This window comes from Ovis canadensis, chromosome 3 (assembly GCF_042477335.2).
Source record: "Ovis canadensis isolate MfBH-ARS-UI-01 breed Bighorn chromosome 3, ARS-UI_OviCan_v2, whole genome shotgun sequence".
In the NCBI taxonomy this organism is placed as follows: domain Eukaryota; kingdom Metazoa; phylum Chordata; class Mammalia; order Artiodactyla; family Bovidae; genus Ovis; species Ovis canadensis.
In genome coordinates, this window is record NC_091247.1 from 8,298,813 (window position 1) to 8,315,051 (window position 16,239).

The 16,239-nt window shown below is 52.7% G+C and overlaps 1 protein-coding gene across 7 annotated transcripts; it reads left to right on the plus strand.

The window, feature by feature from the left end:
* Positions 1–338: 338 nt before the first annotated feature.
* On the plus strand, positions 339–9,176 carry PIP5KL1 (phosphatidylinositol-4-phosphate 5-kinase like 1). Of its 7 annotated transcripts, XM_069580108.1 has the most exons (11): positions 339–647; positions 1,468–1,671; positions 2,002–2,133; positions 2,860–2,910; positions 3,114–3,268; positions 3,488–3,612; positions 4,312–4,346; positions 4,437–4,492; positions 5,406–5,518; positions 5,815–5,968; positions 8,572–9,176. In XM_069580108.1, exons 1-11 carry the CDS (start codon positions 618–620, stop codon positions 8,837–8,839), a joined length of 1,323 nt encoding a protein of 440 aa, XP_069436209.1. In that variant the 5' UTR covers positions 339–617; the 3' UTR covers positions 8,840–9,176. The 7 variants fall into 7 exon arrangements, with proteins under 7 accessions (XP_069436209.1, XP_069436210.1, XP_069436211.1 ...); XM_069580110.1 differs by lacking the exons at positions 1,468–1,671; positions 2,002–2,133 and adding an exon at positions 896–1,310 and having other exon boundaries at positions 554–647; XM_069580106.1 differs by lacking the exon at positions 2,002–2,133 and having other exon boundaries at positions 556–647.
* The last annotated feature ends 7,063 nt before the right edge of the window (positions 9,177–16,239 follow it).

Below are 16,239 nucleotides of genomic sequence, written 5' to 3' on the forward strand. Positions count from 1 at the left end.
TTTGGGCCCGACAGTGACATCATCCGATTTATGCTTTTAAAGCTCACGCAGGCAGCTGTGTTCCTCTCACCCTAAAATCCGCCCTCCCCAGCGCCCCCGCCCCCTCCCCCCCACCACACACCCCGGCCTACACTGCTCCTGGCCCATAGTGAGTGTTCAAAATAAGTGTTGAATGAATACATACCCCTGACTTCCTGTGTGACCTGGACGTAGTCACTTCTCTTACTGAACCTGTTTCCTTACCCGAAATACGGTCTGTGGGATTTTCATGCCAGAGTGGGTGGGCGGGACTGGATTTAGGTTACCGGCCTCCCGAACTCCCGGAGATCTGAGTCTCCCACACTCGGAAGGGAACGGGGGGTGGGGGTCTTCACGCCGCAGAGACCCTAACCAACACGCGACGGCCCCGCCCCGCCTGGACCGCTGTCCGAAGGGTGCTGCAGCCCCGGAGGCGGGACCCGCAGGCGAGCCCCGGGGCCCCCTTTCGGATTGGGTGCAGCCGTGACCGGCACCGCTCGATTGGTCGATCCAGAGGCAGGGGCGGGGCCCGGCTCCTGCTGCGGGGCTACCCAGCAGCTGGGAACGCGGCCGGAGCCCGGGAAGCTGCTGCGGGGGCGATGGCCGCGCCGAGCCCGGGGCCCCGCGAGGTAGGTGCAGACCCGAGAGAGGACAGGAAAGGAAAGGGTTGGAGAGCAGGGGCCGGGTCTCCCCGCCCTGTAAGGGGCGGACGCATCCCTATCCAAACCCAGAAGGGGTCCTGCGCTTGGGCGGGACTGGGACACGCCCCACATGGGGCTGCTGGTCTGAAGTGGGGAGTCCAGCGGGTTTTCCACGAGAACTTGCTTGGTTTCTTCATTGTAAAGTGGGGACAATAATAAAAGCGTTTCCTTCATAGGGCGGTTAGGTCAAGCTCTCAGCTAGGGCTGGGCTCATGGTGGGTGCCGACTGAGGATGGGTCAGAAGCTGTGACCTCAGCTTCGTGGAGACCTGCCGCGCCGGACTGGAGGAATTCGGCTTAGACGAGTAGAATAGATGACTCAATCACTGACATCACAGCTCCTACTATAAGGAGATCCTGTGCACGGTGCTCAGACTCAACAGTAACCACAGTTAATACCAGCCACGAAGGAGTTACTGTAGTTCTCAGTTTACAGACTAGAAAGCGAGGTGCAGAAAGGTTAGGTGATTTACCTAAGGTTACACAGCTAGTGAGAGGCTGCGGGACGAATGCTCTACCCGCTGATAGTAAGAACCATCACTATGAGTGCTGACTGAATGCCAGGCACGGTCTTCTCACAACACGCCGTGAGGTGGGTACCAGCCTTTCCTGCATTTTACAACTAAGGGAACTGAGGCAGAGAGAGATGAGAGAGCTGACAAACAATGATGTGGGACTCAGACCAGGGTCTTTCTCCCGTGGGGTGCTGGCTGCCCCGTGCTGACTGCTTCTGGTGCCTCCCACCCCAGATCCTGGCCCCCTCCCCAGAGGCTGGACGCAGAGCAGCTGCTTCAAGCTCTGGCCACCGTGGCCTCCTCTGGCGTCTCCGAGACAAGCAGTGTCGTCTGGGGCTGTTTGAAATTGGCCCGGGGCACGAGCTGCACCAGCTGATGTGCCTGATGCAGGCGGGACTGTGGGCTGCCACTCAAGTGTCCAGGGACCACCCACCCGCGGTGAGTGGCTGGTTCTGTGCACCTCCACTAACAGCGAGACCAGGCTGACGCCCCGTCCTGCTAATAATGTAGGGCTGGAGATCAGAGCAGGCCAGATAGAAGGGCAGGAAGGCCGGGACTCGGTGCAGGGAAGGAGGGACATTTCTGGGCTGAGGCCAGGAAGCCAGAAAGCCCAAGGTGTGTTGAGGGTGTGAGGAAGCCCTTGAACCCATGTGGTGGATGTGTGATCTAGGTGGGTATCTGCCTCTCTTTAGGCCTCAGTGTCTCCATCTGTATAATGGGTGGGACGGATTGTACACCTTGGTCTCTGAGGTCCTCCCTTTCCACCAGGGTGTGCGGTTGAGAAGGGACCCCACCCCCACCCTACCAGCTCTGCCCATCCTCCCCAGAGCTCTGGCTAGGGCCAGGCTGGCTCAGCAGAAAGGGTCGCCCACTGCAAGCTCAGCAGCTGGACAGCCCCGGGTGAGCATGTGTGTCGTTTGTGTGTGTGCACACATGTGCAGTGTGACCCCGTCCTAGCACAGGGACCTGGAGGTCCAAGGAGATGCAGGAGTCCTCTAAATCTCATCACCTGCTGAAAATCTTGCAGGGTTCCCCAATTCTCAGCATGGCCTCAGCATCCTGCTGGCTCAAGCTCAAGGGCCATCTGTCCAGCCTCATTCTTAGTCCACCCCTCCCTTATTCTCTTCAGTCTCGGCCTCTCCTCTTCCCAGTGGCCATCACTGCTGTTCCCCCTGCTGTAAGCACCTTGCTCCCCGTCTTCACTACCCTCACATTCCACCTTAGGGGCACCTCCTCCAGGGAGTTTTCCCTGATCCTTCTCCTCCCAGGCTCAGTCAGGCAGGTCCCTAGACTTCAAGGCCACCCCCTTTTACCGGGAGGGCATCTGGGGACACTTTGGCCAGCGTGTGTCTGGGCACATGTGCCAGGCTCTAGCTCAGAGACTGCTGTGGGGGACTCAGCAGGAATAAGACACACCTGGGACCTGCCCTCGCTCACTCTTCCCTCTAGCTCTGGGAAGGCTGGCCATCTCCCTGCTCAACTCAGGCACACCCAGATTAGTCCCCAGCAGCTGGAGGAACCACATGGCAGGGGTGGGGGGGGTGGGGGTGGTGAGGCGGGGTGCCAGACCCTGGGCTGGCAGCGCCGGCTGAGACTTGCCCTGGGCCGCTCTGCTCCTTGCTGCAGGGGCTGCCCACAGAGGAGGATTTTTCCGAAGTCCTGACCCAGGTTCATGAGGTAGGAAGCCCAAGACTGCTGCATGGAAGGGAATGTGTTCAGCTCTCCTCCTCTGTTGCCCCATCAGTTGCAGTGGGAGTGATGGCTTGACCCCGGGGTCTTGCAGAAAGGGTGTGCTTAACCCTGACCCTCCCGCGGGAGGCCCAACTGCACACCCCTGGACACCGGGGGACACTCTTGGGGGCTGTTCTTTCTCCTCGCAGGGCTTCGAGCTGGGCACCTTGGCTGGCCCCGCCTTCGCCCGACTGCGGCATTCCCTGGGGCTGGCCGAGGAGGACTACCAGGCCGCTCTGGGTCCCGGCCGCCCCTACCTGCAGTTCCTCAGCACCTCCAAGAGCAAGGCCAGCTTCTTTCTGTCGTGAGCTGGTGGCAGGGGTGGGGAATGGCAGGGGGAGTGGTGTTGGGGGAGGGGGCTCGGGGGAGGGGTGCGATTGAGGAGAGAGAGAATGGCCAGGTTAGGTTGGGTCAGGTCCAGATAGCGGTCGGATGGAGAGGGGCGGGGACAGGAGGCCAGACGGGCGGTGAGGAGGCGGCTTCTGACCGGCCTCGACAGTGACCTCTCCCTCCCGCCCCTCAGCCACGACCAACGCTTCTTCCTGAAGACCCTGCGGAGCCGGGAGGTGCAGGCGCTGCTCGCCCATCTGCCCCGCTACGTGCATCACCTGCAGCGACACCCGCACTCACTGCTCGCACGGTTGCTGGGTACGGCCTGTCCGACCTGTCCGGGACTGCAGGGGACAGGGAGGTGGGAGGAGAGAGGGCGAGAAGGGGAGGGGTCGGAGAGTGGGAAGGTTCTAGGATCGGGGGTGCTGGGGGGACCTGAGTCCGAGCAGGATGGAAGGCACTAGGCAACAGAGAGGCGGGGGCCAAGTCCAGTGGGGAGGCGGGTCCTAGACAGCAATGTACAGCGGGGCGGGGTCGATGGGCGGGGCCAAGACCTGGCTGGGGCCCAAAGGGGGCGGGATTGGGATTGGACAGTGACCGGAGGAAGATTTGCGGGCCTGTTAGTCGCTCAGTAGTGTCCCTCTGCGACCCCATGGAGGGTAGCCTGTCAGTCTCCTCTGTCCATGGGATGGATTCTCCAGGCAAGAATACTGGAGTGTGTAGCCGTTCCCTTCTCCAGGGGATCTTCCTAACCCACGGCTCGAACCCAAGTCTCCTGCATTGTAGGCAGATTCTTAACCGTCTGAGCCGCCCATTTGGGGCTAAATCTAGAAACAGGTCAAGTCGGGACACCACCCTCAAGTTGGGGAAGGGAGGGGTCAGGGGGCGCGGCCTGGAGGCTTGGGATGCGGCAGACCTCGAAGAGGACGCGTGGCCTGAAACTGGCACCGGACAGGACGGACCCGGGGGGGCGTATCCGAGTTTGCGCCCCTCACCTGACGCGCTCTCCCCTTCCAGGAGTGCACAGTCTGCGGGTGGCTCGGGGAAAGAAGGTAGGTGAGGCCGAGCCGAGTGGACCGGGCCGGAGGGGGCGGTGGGAGGGTGAGACCCTGTCTCTTCTCACTCCCTACTCCCGTCCCCAGAAATACTTCATCGTCATGCAGAGCGTCTTCTACCCCGCCGGCCGCATCTCTGAGAGGTGAGTCGGCCTCCCAGCCCCGCCCAGAATGTACCACCTGAAGCGCCCACACTCATGGGATAGACAGCGAAAGATGGATCCCAAGATTTCTTGACGGGTCCGAGACCGTGATCCCCATGACCGCTGTCTCTTGAGCGCTCAGGAGGCAGTGGGTGCTGTGTTGAGTCATTTGCATTCATCATCTTCTTTCCCAGAGTATCTCTGAAGGGTAGGTGTCCTTATCATCCCCATTTTGTGGATGAGAAATTGAGGAAGGGAAATCTGCATAACTACCGCGCTAGAAGCTGGGATTCAAACACAGCCTCTGATTGGGCACGGCCCTCTGAGCCTCCTAGTCCCCCCTCCTCTGCCACCAGAGCTCCACATCGGTGCTCCCCAGGGGCTGTAGACCTCCCACAGGCCCTTGTGGTTCTGGGAGTAGTGTGGGCCCACTCTGTCAGATACCCCAAGGATGACAAGATGCCAAGAGGCAGGCACAGGTAGGGGGAAAGGCTGGACTTGTGTTCGGCCTGAGCTGGAATCCCTGCTCTGCTCTTTAGTCACTGTGTGGTCTTGGGCAAATTTAAAAACCTCTCTGAGGTTTTTTTCTTCGTCTCTAACAAGGGAATGATAATGGACTGGGGTTGTGCTGAGAGTCTGAACAGTCACCCAGTGGCTGCTCTTGTATCACCTTGTGAGCTTTCCCATGTGTCTCAAGTCTGTATAAAGTGGAATTCTGGTAAAGAATCTGCCTGCAATTCGGGAGACCTGGGTTCAATCCCTGGGTTGGGAAGGTCCCCTGGAGAAGGGAAAGGCTACCCACTCCAGTATTCTGGCCTGGAGAATTCCATGGACAGCCCATGTGGTCACAGACTCAGGCACGACTGAGCGACTTTCACTTTCACTTTCTGTCTCCCCCACCCCTCACCTCCAGGTATGACATCAAGGGCTGCGAGGTGAGCCGTTGGGTGGAGCCCGCCCCTGAGGGCAGCCTCCTTGTTCTGGTGCTGAAAGACCTCAACTTTCAGGGCAAGACCATCAATTTGGGTGAGCCATAGGGTGGTCACTGCCTGCTCTTCCTCTGTTTAGGGTGAAGTTAGAAGGGTGTCCTTGGCACTATCCTCTGCCCGAGTCATTAACAGCCTAGATTCTGGACTCAAGTGGAGAGTCCTAGCTCCGTGACTCTCTAGCTAGGTGACCAAGGCAAATTACAGATGAGCTTGCCCATCTGTGAACTGGGACAGTAACGTCTCCTGCCCTCCCGGGGCAGGTGCGTGTGGAGCCCGCAGCACCTTGCCCGGCACTGGACGAGCACTCAGGTGGGGGCACTGATGCTCCGGCAGGGCCCCAGCGGAGCTGGTTCCTCCGCCAGATGGAATTGGACACTGCCTTCCTCCGGGAGCTCAACGTACTGGATTACAGCCTCCTGATGGCCTTCCAGCGTCTTCATGAGGATGAGAGGGGCCCAGGCAGTAGCCTTATCTTCCGCACAGCCAGGTGGGCCCCCCAGAGGCAACAGCAAGAATGAGGTGATGAGAGCATGGAAAAGATGGATGGTGTGTTGGGAGAAACAACACAGGCAAAGGTTCAAAGACTGGAAAGTGCAGTCTGTGTGTGTACATGTGTGTGGGGGGGGTTGCGGAGGAGGGGAGTGGAGAGCTGGAAAAGCCTGGCCAGCAGGGTTAGTGGGCACAGGTGGATCACAGCAGGGGAAAGACCAGGTGAGATCCAATTGGATGAGGGCTTCGGTGTTGAAGAACCTGCCCGTTTTCCAGAAGGGAATGTGGAGTCATTGAAGATTTCAGACCTACTTCATTTTTGCCTTAGAAAGAGCCCTTGTCCCTTGACCCGGTCACTCCACTTCAAGGACCCTGAAGTCATTGCCTCTGGCACCATCCTTCCTCTTGAGTGCAGTCAATCTTGCATGCTGACAACGAGGTTTTGGTTTTGAGAGGATGGGTTCATTCCCATTTTAGAGATGCGAAGACTGAGCCTCAGAGGGAGGAAATGAAGTTGTAGAATGACTTTTGAGGATTCATGTTAGTACTTGGTTAGTTACTTGGATTTCAGTCCTCCAACGTCCACTTTTGTAGTTGAACAGAATTACTCAGGGCTGCCCTGATTCGGTGGTAAAGAATCTGCTTGCAGTACAGGAGACCTGGATTCAATCCCTGGACTGGGAAGATCCCCTGGAAAAGGGCGTGGCACCCCACTCCACTATTCTTGCTTGGAGAATCCCATGGACAAAGGAACCTAGTAGCCCCATGCAGTCCATGGGGTCTCAAAGAGTCAGACACGACTGAGCTACTAACACTTTCACTTTTGCTTTTCAGAAATATTTAGGCATTAAGATAGGCCCTTCTTGGAAAATAAGAAAGGAAATAAGTTCATTGATTTGGTGGGTGGACAAATGTAAAGTGATGTCCACTCACCCAGCCCCCAGCCCCACCCTTTGGAGGAAGACCTTCCAATGGGTGAGTCTTGGGCACAACCCAAGGTAATGCCTCCCCATAAAACCTGTGACATCCTGACCAGGTAGTGGGATGCCCACCATGGGATACAGATTCCCCCAAGTCTGCCCATCCAAGCTAGAGTAAACCCACTTTTGCATACCTTTGTTATTCTATTTAAGTTTTCCAAGCTGGCTGGTAAATGGCCATAGGCCCGCTTCCACCCAGTTCCCAGCCCCTCATTCAGAACCTACCATCCCCAGGTTAACCCTGCCACTGCAGAAAGTTCCAGTATTCTGTCCAGGCTCCCAGACCACTCTGTTCGGATTGGTTGGTGCTTAGGGTAGAAGGGCGCGTTCTTTGATTGGCTTATTTCCCCCAAGACCTGGGCAGGGCAGGAATAAAGCCCCTAGCGGCCCCCTGACCCCCTATTCTCCAAGTTGCACCATCACAAGAGGACAAAGTTAGGGAATTGAGCCTTCTCTGGCTTGGACTGGGGGACCCGCCAAAGGCATCTTCTGATTTGAAATACAATTTGAGGCAAAAAGACACACATCTGCAAACTTGGGTTGGACCTTTTCCTGCAAGGTTTCAACTCTGCCAGTCTGAAACTCTCAGGGTTGGTGACCCCAAACAGCAGTTCTGGAAATACCTAAATTCAGTGTGGTGTGTGCATGCTCAGTCGTGTCTGACTCTTTGCAACCCCATGGACTGCAGCCCGCCTGGCTCCTCTGTCCGTAAAGTTTTCCAGGCAAGGATACTGGCGTGGGTTACCATTTCCTTCTCCAAGGGATCTTCCCGACCCAGAAACTGAACCCGTATCTCCTGCACTGCAGGCAGATTCTTTACTGTTTGGGCCCTCAGGGAAGCCCACGCAAATATGGGACTTACCCAAAGTGATGTGGTACTTAATGCAGAGCTGGAGTCTGTGTGACCCAAGTGCTAGATATCAGCACTATCCAGTAGAAAGTTAATACTAGCTATACAGGTAGTTTTAGATTTTCTAGTAGCCTCATTTTAAAGAGTAAAAAGAGGGACTTCCTTGGCAGTCCAGTGGTTAAGACTTTGCCTTCTAATTTAGGGAGTGCAGGTTCGATACCTGGTGGGGAAACTAAGATTCCACATGCCTTGGGGCCAAAAAAACAAAACAAAAAGCAGTAAGTGTAACAAATTCAATAAAGACTTAAAAAAATCTTAATAAATTAATAAAAAGTAAAGAGAAATAAGTAAAAATAATTTTAATAGCATATTACCCTTACTTCATACATCCAAACTTTGATCCTGTCATCATCTAATCAATGTAAACATTTGTATCTCACATTCTTTTTTTCATACTGTCTTGGAAATTCAGTATTTTTTTACCTTTTTTTTTCAGTATGTATTTTACGCTAACCATGCCTCTCAGTTGGGACTGGCCACATTGAAGCGGTCAGGGGCCGTACGCGGCTAACTGGTGGCTGCATAGCGTACAGCTCAGCTTTTAGCCTGTCAATTGCAATTCACTCAGCCTCGCAGTTTATCTGACATCACAGGCCAGGGCACACAGGAGGGGTGGGGATGACCCAGGGGCAGCCTGGCCCGGGCTGACAGGGTCCATTGACTGGGGGTCCTTGGAGGAGACAGTTACCTTACCCCTCTGTCGGCCCCCAGGTCTATACGAGGGGCGCAGAGCACTGAGGAGTCGGGAGCCCAGAACCGCCGGCTGCTGCCGGACTCCCCCAACGCCCTACACATCGTGGACGGGCCGGAGCATCGCTATTTCCTAGGCCTGGTGGACCTCACCACGGTCTATGGGCTCCGCAAGCGGCTGGAGCAACTGTGGAAGACGCTGCGCTACCCAGGCCGGACCTTCTCAACCGTCAGCCCGGCTTGCTACGCCCGTCGCCTCTGCCAGTGGGTGGAGGCGCACACCGAGTGACCGGCGCCCAGCCTCTCTCTCCCAGTCTGGACAAATGGGACCACGTCGGGAACGCGGGTTCCAGCCTGGCCCCGGGCAGCTTGTCGGGCTACCCTCGCCTGCCATTCCTGCGGTTGGCCTCCAGAGGGCGGCATCCCCTAACTAATGTTATGAACTCATTTGCTGGGGAATGCTGTGCCTGATTGTGCCAGGGACTCCCCTAACGTGAGTTTATTTAATCCTCAAAAAAAAAAAGAAAAAAAGGCTTATTCTTTTTTACACACCATGAAATGAAGGCTCAGGGGGTGATGGGACTGAGCAAAATCATTCAGCAATAAATGCGAGAACCAGGACTCAACTATGCCCTTTGAGCTCAGGAGCTGTATTCTTGTTGACCAGCTCCCACAGTCCTGTCCTCACTGGGGAAGGGGGTAGCTGAAACCTCCAAGTCCAGCCTCTTCGTCATCCAGATGGGGAAACTGAGGCCCAAAGACTTTAAGGGACTCATGCACGGGTAAGTGGCAAGGCCAGCCCAAGAACCCAGGCCTCCCAACACCCGCCCCGCCCCCAACCCAGGCTCAAGCAGGACCCACTGGCCTCCCTCTGGGGTGGCCCCTCTATATCCTGCACAGGTGGGAGGACGCGGGCCATTGGTGGGGGCTTCAGCTCTAGGAAATATTAGACTGGGGGCCACTACTGATCTTGAGTAAGTTCTGCCCTCCTCTGGGAGTCACTTTAATCACCTGTGAAATGGGAGCAGGGGTTGGTGGTCAGTCTGAGGGACCTGGATACACAGACATGACTGGAGCAGAGAAGGAAATTGCCTGCATAGCCCCTGATCATTCCTTCTCCCTCCTCCAGGAAACTTCAGCCCTACCTCTGCCCCCAGTCCAATTCGACCATGCCCAAGGAATCCCTTCCTCTAGAGCTTCTCTGTGGCCTGGCTGTGTGACCAGGAAAAGGTGCTAAACCTCTCTGTGTCTCAGTGGTCTAATTTTGCAAATGGAAATATTTAACTCATTAAATATTTATTGAGCACCTTCTATGTGACAGGCCCTCTGCCGGGGGAATGGGGACCTGGGATGGAACAAAATGCAGAGATTCTTCCTCCGAAGAACTCACAGTGTGTGTGTGTGTGGGGGGGACAGTGACAAAAGCCACATGTGTGACAAAGCCTCGTGAAGCAACATTGGGCCATGGTGCTTAGGGAAGGAGCCCCTATCTAGTTATTTGATGGGAAGGGGGGCTCTAACCTCTAAACAGAGACCAGAAGAATCAGATGCAGGGAGGAGGGTGTGTCCCAATCCAAGGACACAGCAAAGATCTGGGGTAAGAGAGAGCTTGGCATTTGAGAGAAAGAACTATTTCACTGCGGTCGGAGTTTGAGGGTGGGGTGACAGTGTGGTGGTGGGGGGAGCTTTGTGGGCCAATTGCTGGTCCCTGAGGCTGGATGATTCCAGACACTGGGAAAGTCACTCAGTGACTCAATGCTGCCATTGCATTGGCCATAAGAGAAAACAAGGAAAGGCGGCTGGTGGGGGAAGGGAGAGGAAAAGGAAATCTTAGGCTGCAGGGCTGGAGCGTGGGCTCCTGGAATATATACATAATTGACGTCATCCCTTGCTGTTTGGGTGACCCTAGGTGATTACTCAACTTTTCTGAGCTGGCACAAACCAGGGAGCACTTATTCTGGCTCAGCAGGAAGTTGAGACAGACTGCGTTAAGGTCATCACTAAGAAGGTGGGTGGGCTGTGGAAACTCTGGTGGAAGGGCAGCACGGCAGGAATCCGGGGTTTGGCCCTACCTTCCCCTGGGGTCTGGATCTAACCGGGCTGAGTCAGGGCCCAAGACCTACGTTCATGGAGAGGAATGGGTCAGTCTCTACCCACTTTGGGTCTCTGACAATGGGCTGAGGCAGGGCTTGAAAGGAAGTGGCCCGTCTAAGGTCTCACGAGGCACAGGACTCCTGGCTCTTCTAACTGGCTCAAGCAACACATTATCTAGCACTGTGTGTGTGCTGGACACCGTGCCAGTGTTGGACATGCTCTAAGAACATGACTGGCTTGACTGCCCACACAGAGATTAGAGGCTAGTGGGCAGGTGGGCCAGAAACAAGACAATGAATTAATACACAGTGTGATTTCAGAGTGTGACAAGTGCTCTGAAAAACAGAAATCAACTTGGGACAAGAGGGATGGGGGTTTGGTATCAGATAGAGGGGTTGACAAGGGCCTTCTAAGGAGGTGATATTTGAGCTGAATTACTAGAAAGAGCTGGCCGTGTGAATACAGAAGTCCAGGTTGAGGATACAGCCAGTGCAAAGGTCCTGAGGTAGGAACAAGTTCAATGCAATTGGAAATTGAAACGGCAGTCAGGGTGGGTGGACAGTGATTAGGAAGGAGGCAGGATTCAGAGTATGCAGAGCCTAACAGATCAGGGTGAGGAGAGAGGACTTTGGCAGGCTCGAATTGAAGAGCTTCATCTGAGGCTGCAGGACTCAGTGTCAGTTCCCCTGTGGATGTGCGATCCTCCTCTGCTCTGGGAGCCCAGGACCGTTGTGTGTGTCCCTGTCCCCAGGCAGTCTTAGCAAGGCAGGATATGCCTCTCTGCGGAAGGAATCGTCACTTCACCAGCTATTGTGGGCCATCAGTGAATCCATAGGGAACATCTCACCATTTTCTTCCCCTTGGAGTTGGGGCCACGTAGAGAGACTGAACTTAGGTGTGCCCAGGTTAGGGTGAGGCAACACAAGGAAGGCTTGTGCTCAAAGGATGCTCTGGGAGCAGGGTCCCTTCAACATCAGCCCTTCCAATAGGACGAGGAGCAGCACGGAGGTCTAATCACCGGCTTCGGGGAATTTGGCTTTGCATGTGGGCTTCCCAGGGAGTGCTAATGGTAAAAAACCCGCCTGCCAATGCAGAAGATGCAGGTTCAATCCCTGGGTTGGGAAGATCCCCTGGAGGAGAGCATGGCAACCCATTCCATATCCTTGCCTGGAGAATCTCTCATGGACAGAGGAGCCTGGTGGGCTACAGTTACTGGGGTCGCAAAGAATCAGACATGACTGAAGTGACTTAGCACGTACCCACATGGAGTGGATAGCCCTGGAAAGTTGCTGAACTGGGTGGAGGTACCCAACACAGATACCTTGCTATTGAATCCACATCAGAACTGCTGGGAGCCAGCACAGGAGATCCCACCCATGACAAGGCCATGTGGAGAGACCTGATGGGCAAGGTGGATCAGGACTCGAGGGATCCCCTGGAACTGCTCGAGCATCTACCCCAAAAATCAGAATCTGTCTGTCATACTATTTTATGACTTTCACCAACTCCTCTGACATTAACAGGGGGCTGTCCCCGACCACCTTTTTCTGAAGAAAATTAATTTAGAGCTCTAGTTATTAAGTCTCCTGGGCGTAATTGGAGTGTTTCAATTCAAACCCCTCTGATAGCTTTATAACTTGCTGACAGGTTTATCCGGATTTTTTCAACTACAAATGTTTACAGCCTCCCAACCGTGAGAGGCACAGGAAGCTTAAAACATTCTAGGAATGTAGAGCCTTTCAAGGAGTTAAAAATCATTAGAATAGAATTGGTTAAGGGTTTCATTGTTGAGCCAATACTTGCTGCCAAGTTTTCATATCTTTTATTTGTTGATATAGTTGGTATATAGAAAAAACAGGTAGTAGCCCTGGCATTAGCAACATTAGATCTTTGAGTTAAGTACTTTCTTTGTTATAACCCACTGCACCTGAGTTCTATAGGAATGTAACTTTATTTAGTACTTTGCGGGTGATGCAGATTAAAGAAAAAACACTTCAAGGGAAAATTAGTTTTCTGGTTGATTAACATTTATCAAGGAAAAGAGCCATAAAATGTTAACAGGCCTCTTGTCCAGGAAATAATGTAAATCACCTGAGACCTTTTGCATATGGAAAGGTATGCAGAAAGAAAGCCTGGTATCGATAAGGGTCAGCCTGCTGCCCCTGCATGACTCTGCATCTTCCCTTATGTAAAACTTAGGGTATATAAGCTCCTTTTTAAAATAAAGTTACGGGTCTTGCACAAGCTTGGCCTCCCCATGTCGTACTTTCTCTCTCTCTTTCTCTCTTTTTCAGGCTAATTCCCTGGAATGCAGGGGCCCTCTGAGTTCACTTTCCTGCCTGGGCTTCTCAGACCCACTCGAGAAGGTGCCCAAAGTGGGGCACCTTCCGCTATTCGAGAGGGCGCGTGCAGCCTACATGAACAGAGCAAGTCTCTTGTCTGAGGCTTTATTGGCTTTTGGCGTAAACCAAGGAATATCAGCCTCTTTTCTCTCCTCTATTCTCTTAACTGCAAATTATTTCCTTATCTCTCTATATATCTATATATCTCTCTCGCCTCGCTTTCCACGCTTCGGATACCCTGGATCCAACCAGGGCTGGTCCCCGGTACAGAACCTCTTAGAAAAGAGGAAAATAGAGTTTGAAATAGGACCAGAGCAGGAGCCCAGGCTTTTACAGTGTGACTTCTTTTGTTACTATGTTTCCTCCTCATATTGTGTGAAACTCATAGGATTTAAACTTAGTAATTCAAGATGGAGTCACAGTGGCCAATGTGAACTTCCATATTAGTTGTTGTGAACTGTCCATTACAGGACTGTGAGTGTCTGAGTGTGATAAATTAACACTGTTGCTTTAGGGACTTCCTCGGATGTCCAGCAGTTAAGATTCCATGCTTTCCCTGCAGAGGGTGAAGGTTTGATCCCTGGTGGGGGAACTAAGATCCTGCATACCATATAGTGTGGTCAAAAAAAAAAAATAGTGTTGCTTTAGATAAGGGATTTGTTTGGTTCCTCAGAAAGACTCTACTGGCACCGAGACTGATAGAGAATAAGACTTCTTGGGGGCATAACTGTTACCCCCTATAGGCAGATCCCTTAAAATGAGACCATAGTACTAAGCGACTTGAAGGCTCTTTGCTGGAGGACTCCCCGCTGCTGTTCTAGATGGATGCTCTGTTGGAGCAGAAGGTGACTTCCTATCATGTCTGTTATGAGACTGGTTCAGCTGGACCAAAACCTGCTGCTCACTAGTGCTGAGATGGGATCTTCCCAGTCTTCTCCTTGGACTAGTCTGTTACCCCCCTTTCTATTTTCCCTGCGTTGACTAACCTGTGTTGCCTGCTTTTGTTGTTGTTCAATCAGTAAGTCATTTCCTACTCTTTGTGACCCCATGGACTGCAGCACACCAGGCTTCCCTGCCCTTCACCATCTCCCGGAGTTTGCTCAAACTCATTTCCATTGAGCTGGTGATGCCATCCAACCATCTCCTCTGTCATTCCCCTTCTCCTCCTGCCTTCAGTCTTTCATCATTCAGTTCAGTTCATTTCAGTTGCTCAGTCGTGTCCAACTCTTTGCGACCCCATGAATCGCAGCACCTGTCCATCGCAGGCCTCCCTGTCCATGACCAACTCCCAGAGTTCACTCAAATTCACGTCCATCGAGTCGGTGATGCCATCCAGCCATCTCATCCTCTGTCGTCCCCTTCTCCTCCTGCCCTCAATCCCTCCCAGCATCAAGGTCTTTTCCAATGAGTCAACTCTTTGCATGAGGTGGCCAAAGTACTGGAGTTTCAGCTTTAGCATCATTCCTTCCAAAGAACATTCAGGACTGATCTCCTTTAGGATGGACTGGTTGGATCTCCTTGCAGTCCAAGGGACTCTCAAGAGTCTTCTCCAACACCACAGTTCAGAAGCATTAATTCTTTGGCGCTCAGCTTTCTTCACAGTCCAACTCTCACATCCATGCATGACCACTGGAAAAACCATAGCTTTGACTAGATGGACCATTGTTGGCAAAGTAATGTGTCTGCTTTTGAATACGCTATCTAGGTTGGTCATAAATTTCGTTCCAAGGAGTAAGCATCTTTTAATTTCATGCCTGCAATCCCCATCTGCAGTGATTTTGGAGCCCCCCCAAAATAAAGTCTGCCACTATTTCCACTGTTTCCCCATCTATTTGCCATGAAGTGATGGGACCAGATGCCATGATCTTCATTTTCTGAATGTTGAGCTTTAAGCCAACTTTTTCACTCTCCTCTTTCACTTTCATCAAGAGGCTTTTTAGTTCCTCTTCACTTTCTGCCATAAGGGTGGTGTCATCTGCATATCTGAGGTTGTTGATATTTTTCCCGGCAATCTTGATTCCAGCTTGTGCTTCTTCCAGCCCAGTGTTTCTCATGATGTACTCTGCATAGAAGTTAAATAAGCAGGGTGACAATATACAGCCTTGACATACTCCTTTTCCTATTTGGAACCAGTCTATTGTTCCATGTCCAGTTATAACTGTTGCTTCCTGGCCTGCCTACAGATTTCTCAAGAGGCAGGTCAGGTGGTCTGGTATTCCCATCTCTTTCAGAATTTTCCACAGTTTATTGTGATCCACACAATCAAAGGCTTTGGCATAGTCAATAAAGCAGAGATAGATGTTTTTCTGGAACTCTCTTGCTTTTTCGATGATCCAGCAGATGTTGGCAATTTGATACCAGCATTATGGGCTTTTCCAATGAGTCAGCTCTTCACATCAGGTGGCCAAAGTACTGGAGCTTTAGCTTCTGCATCAGTCCTTCCAATGAATATTCAGGGTTGATTTCCTTTAAGATTGACTGGTTTGATCTTCTTGCAGTCCTGCAGACTCTTAAGAGCCTTCTCTAGTACCACAGTTGGAAAGCATCAATTCTTCAGTGGTCAGCCCTCTTTATAGTCCAACTCTTTGCCTGCTAATTGTGTACAATAAACCAAGTGACTCATGAATTGAATATTGGTTATGTTTTGTTTATCCCCAGTCCTGTGATTCTAGCCTGGTCTTACCGCTGGACCCTGCAACAAAATAGGGGCATTTGGGAGTTGAAAGTAGGTGGTCAGAGCCCTGGCTTTGCAGTGACTGCCCAGTTCAAATCTTGCTTCTGCCACAAGATGCCCCCACTTTGAGGTAGGTTCTATCATCAACAGAGGAGAAAAACTGAGGCTCATCTGAGGTAGTCCAGGTAAGGATGCCAGAAAGAGTCGGACATGACTGAGCAACTAACACACACAGTTACACTGGACTTTCAGATTTCTAACATAATTAGTGGCTGCTTTCCTGCGTAGTTCAACCGGTAAAGAATCTGCGTGCACTGCTGGAGACCTGGGTTCGATACCTGGGTAGGGAAGATCCCCTGGAGAAAGAATTGGCAACCCATTCCAGTATTCTTGCCTGGAGAATCCCATGAACAGAGGAGCCTGGCGGGCTACAGTCCACAGGGTTGCAAGAGTCGGACGCGACTTAGCGCTATCTTTCTTTCTTTTCTGAAATTCCAATATAAGTGCGCATCCGGTATTTTACTCGGCTACATCCGGCAACCCTATCAAGCTTGAAATCTGGAGCTGCCTGAGCCTAAA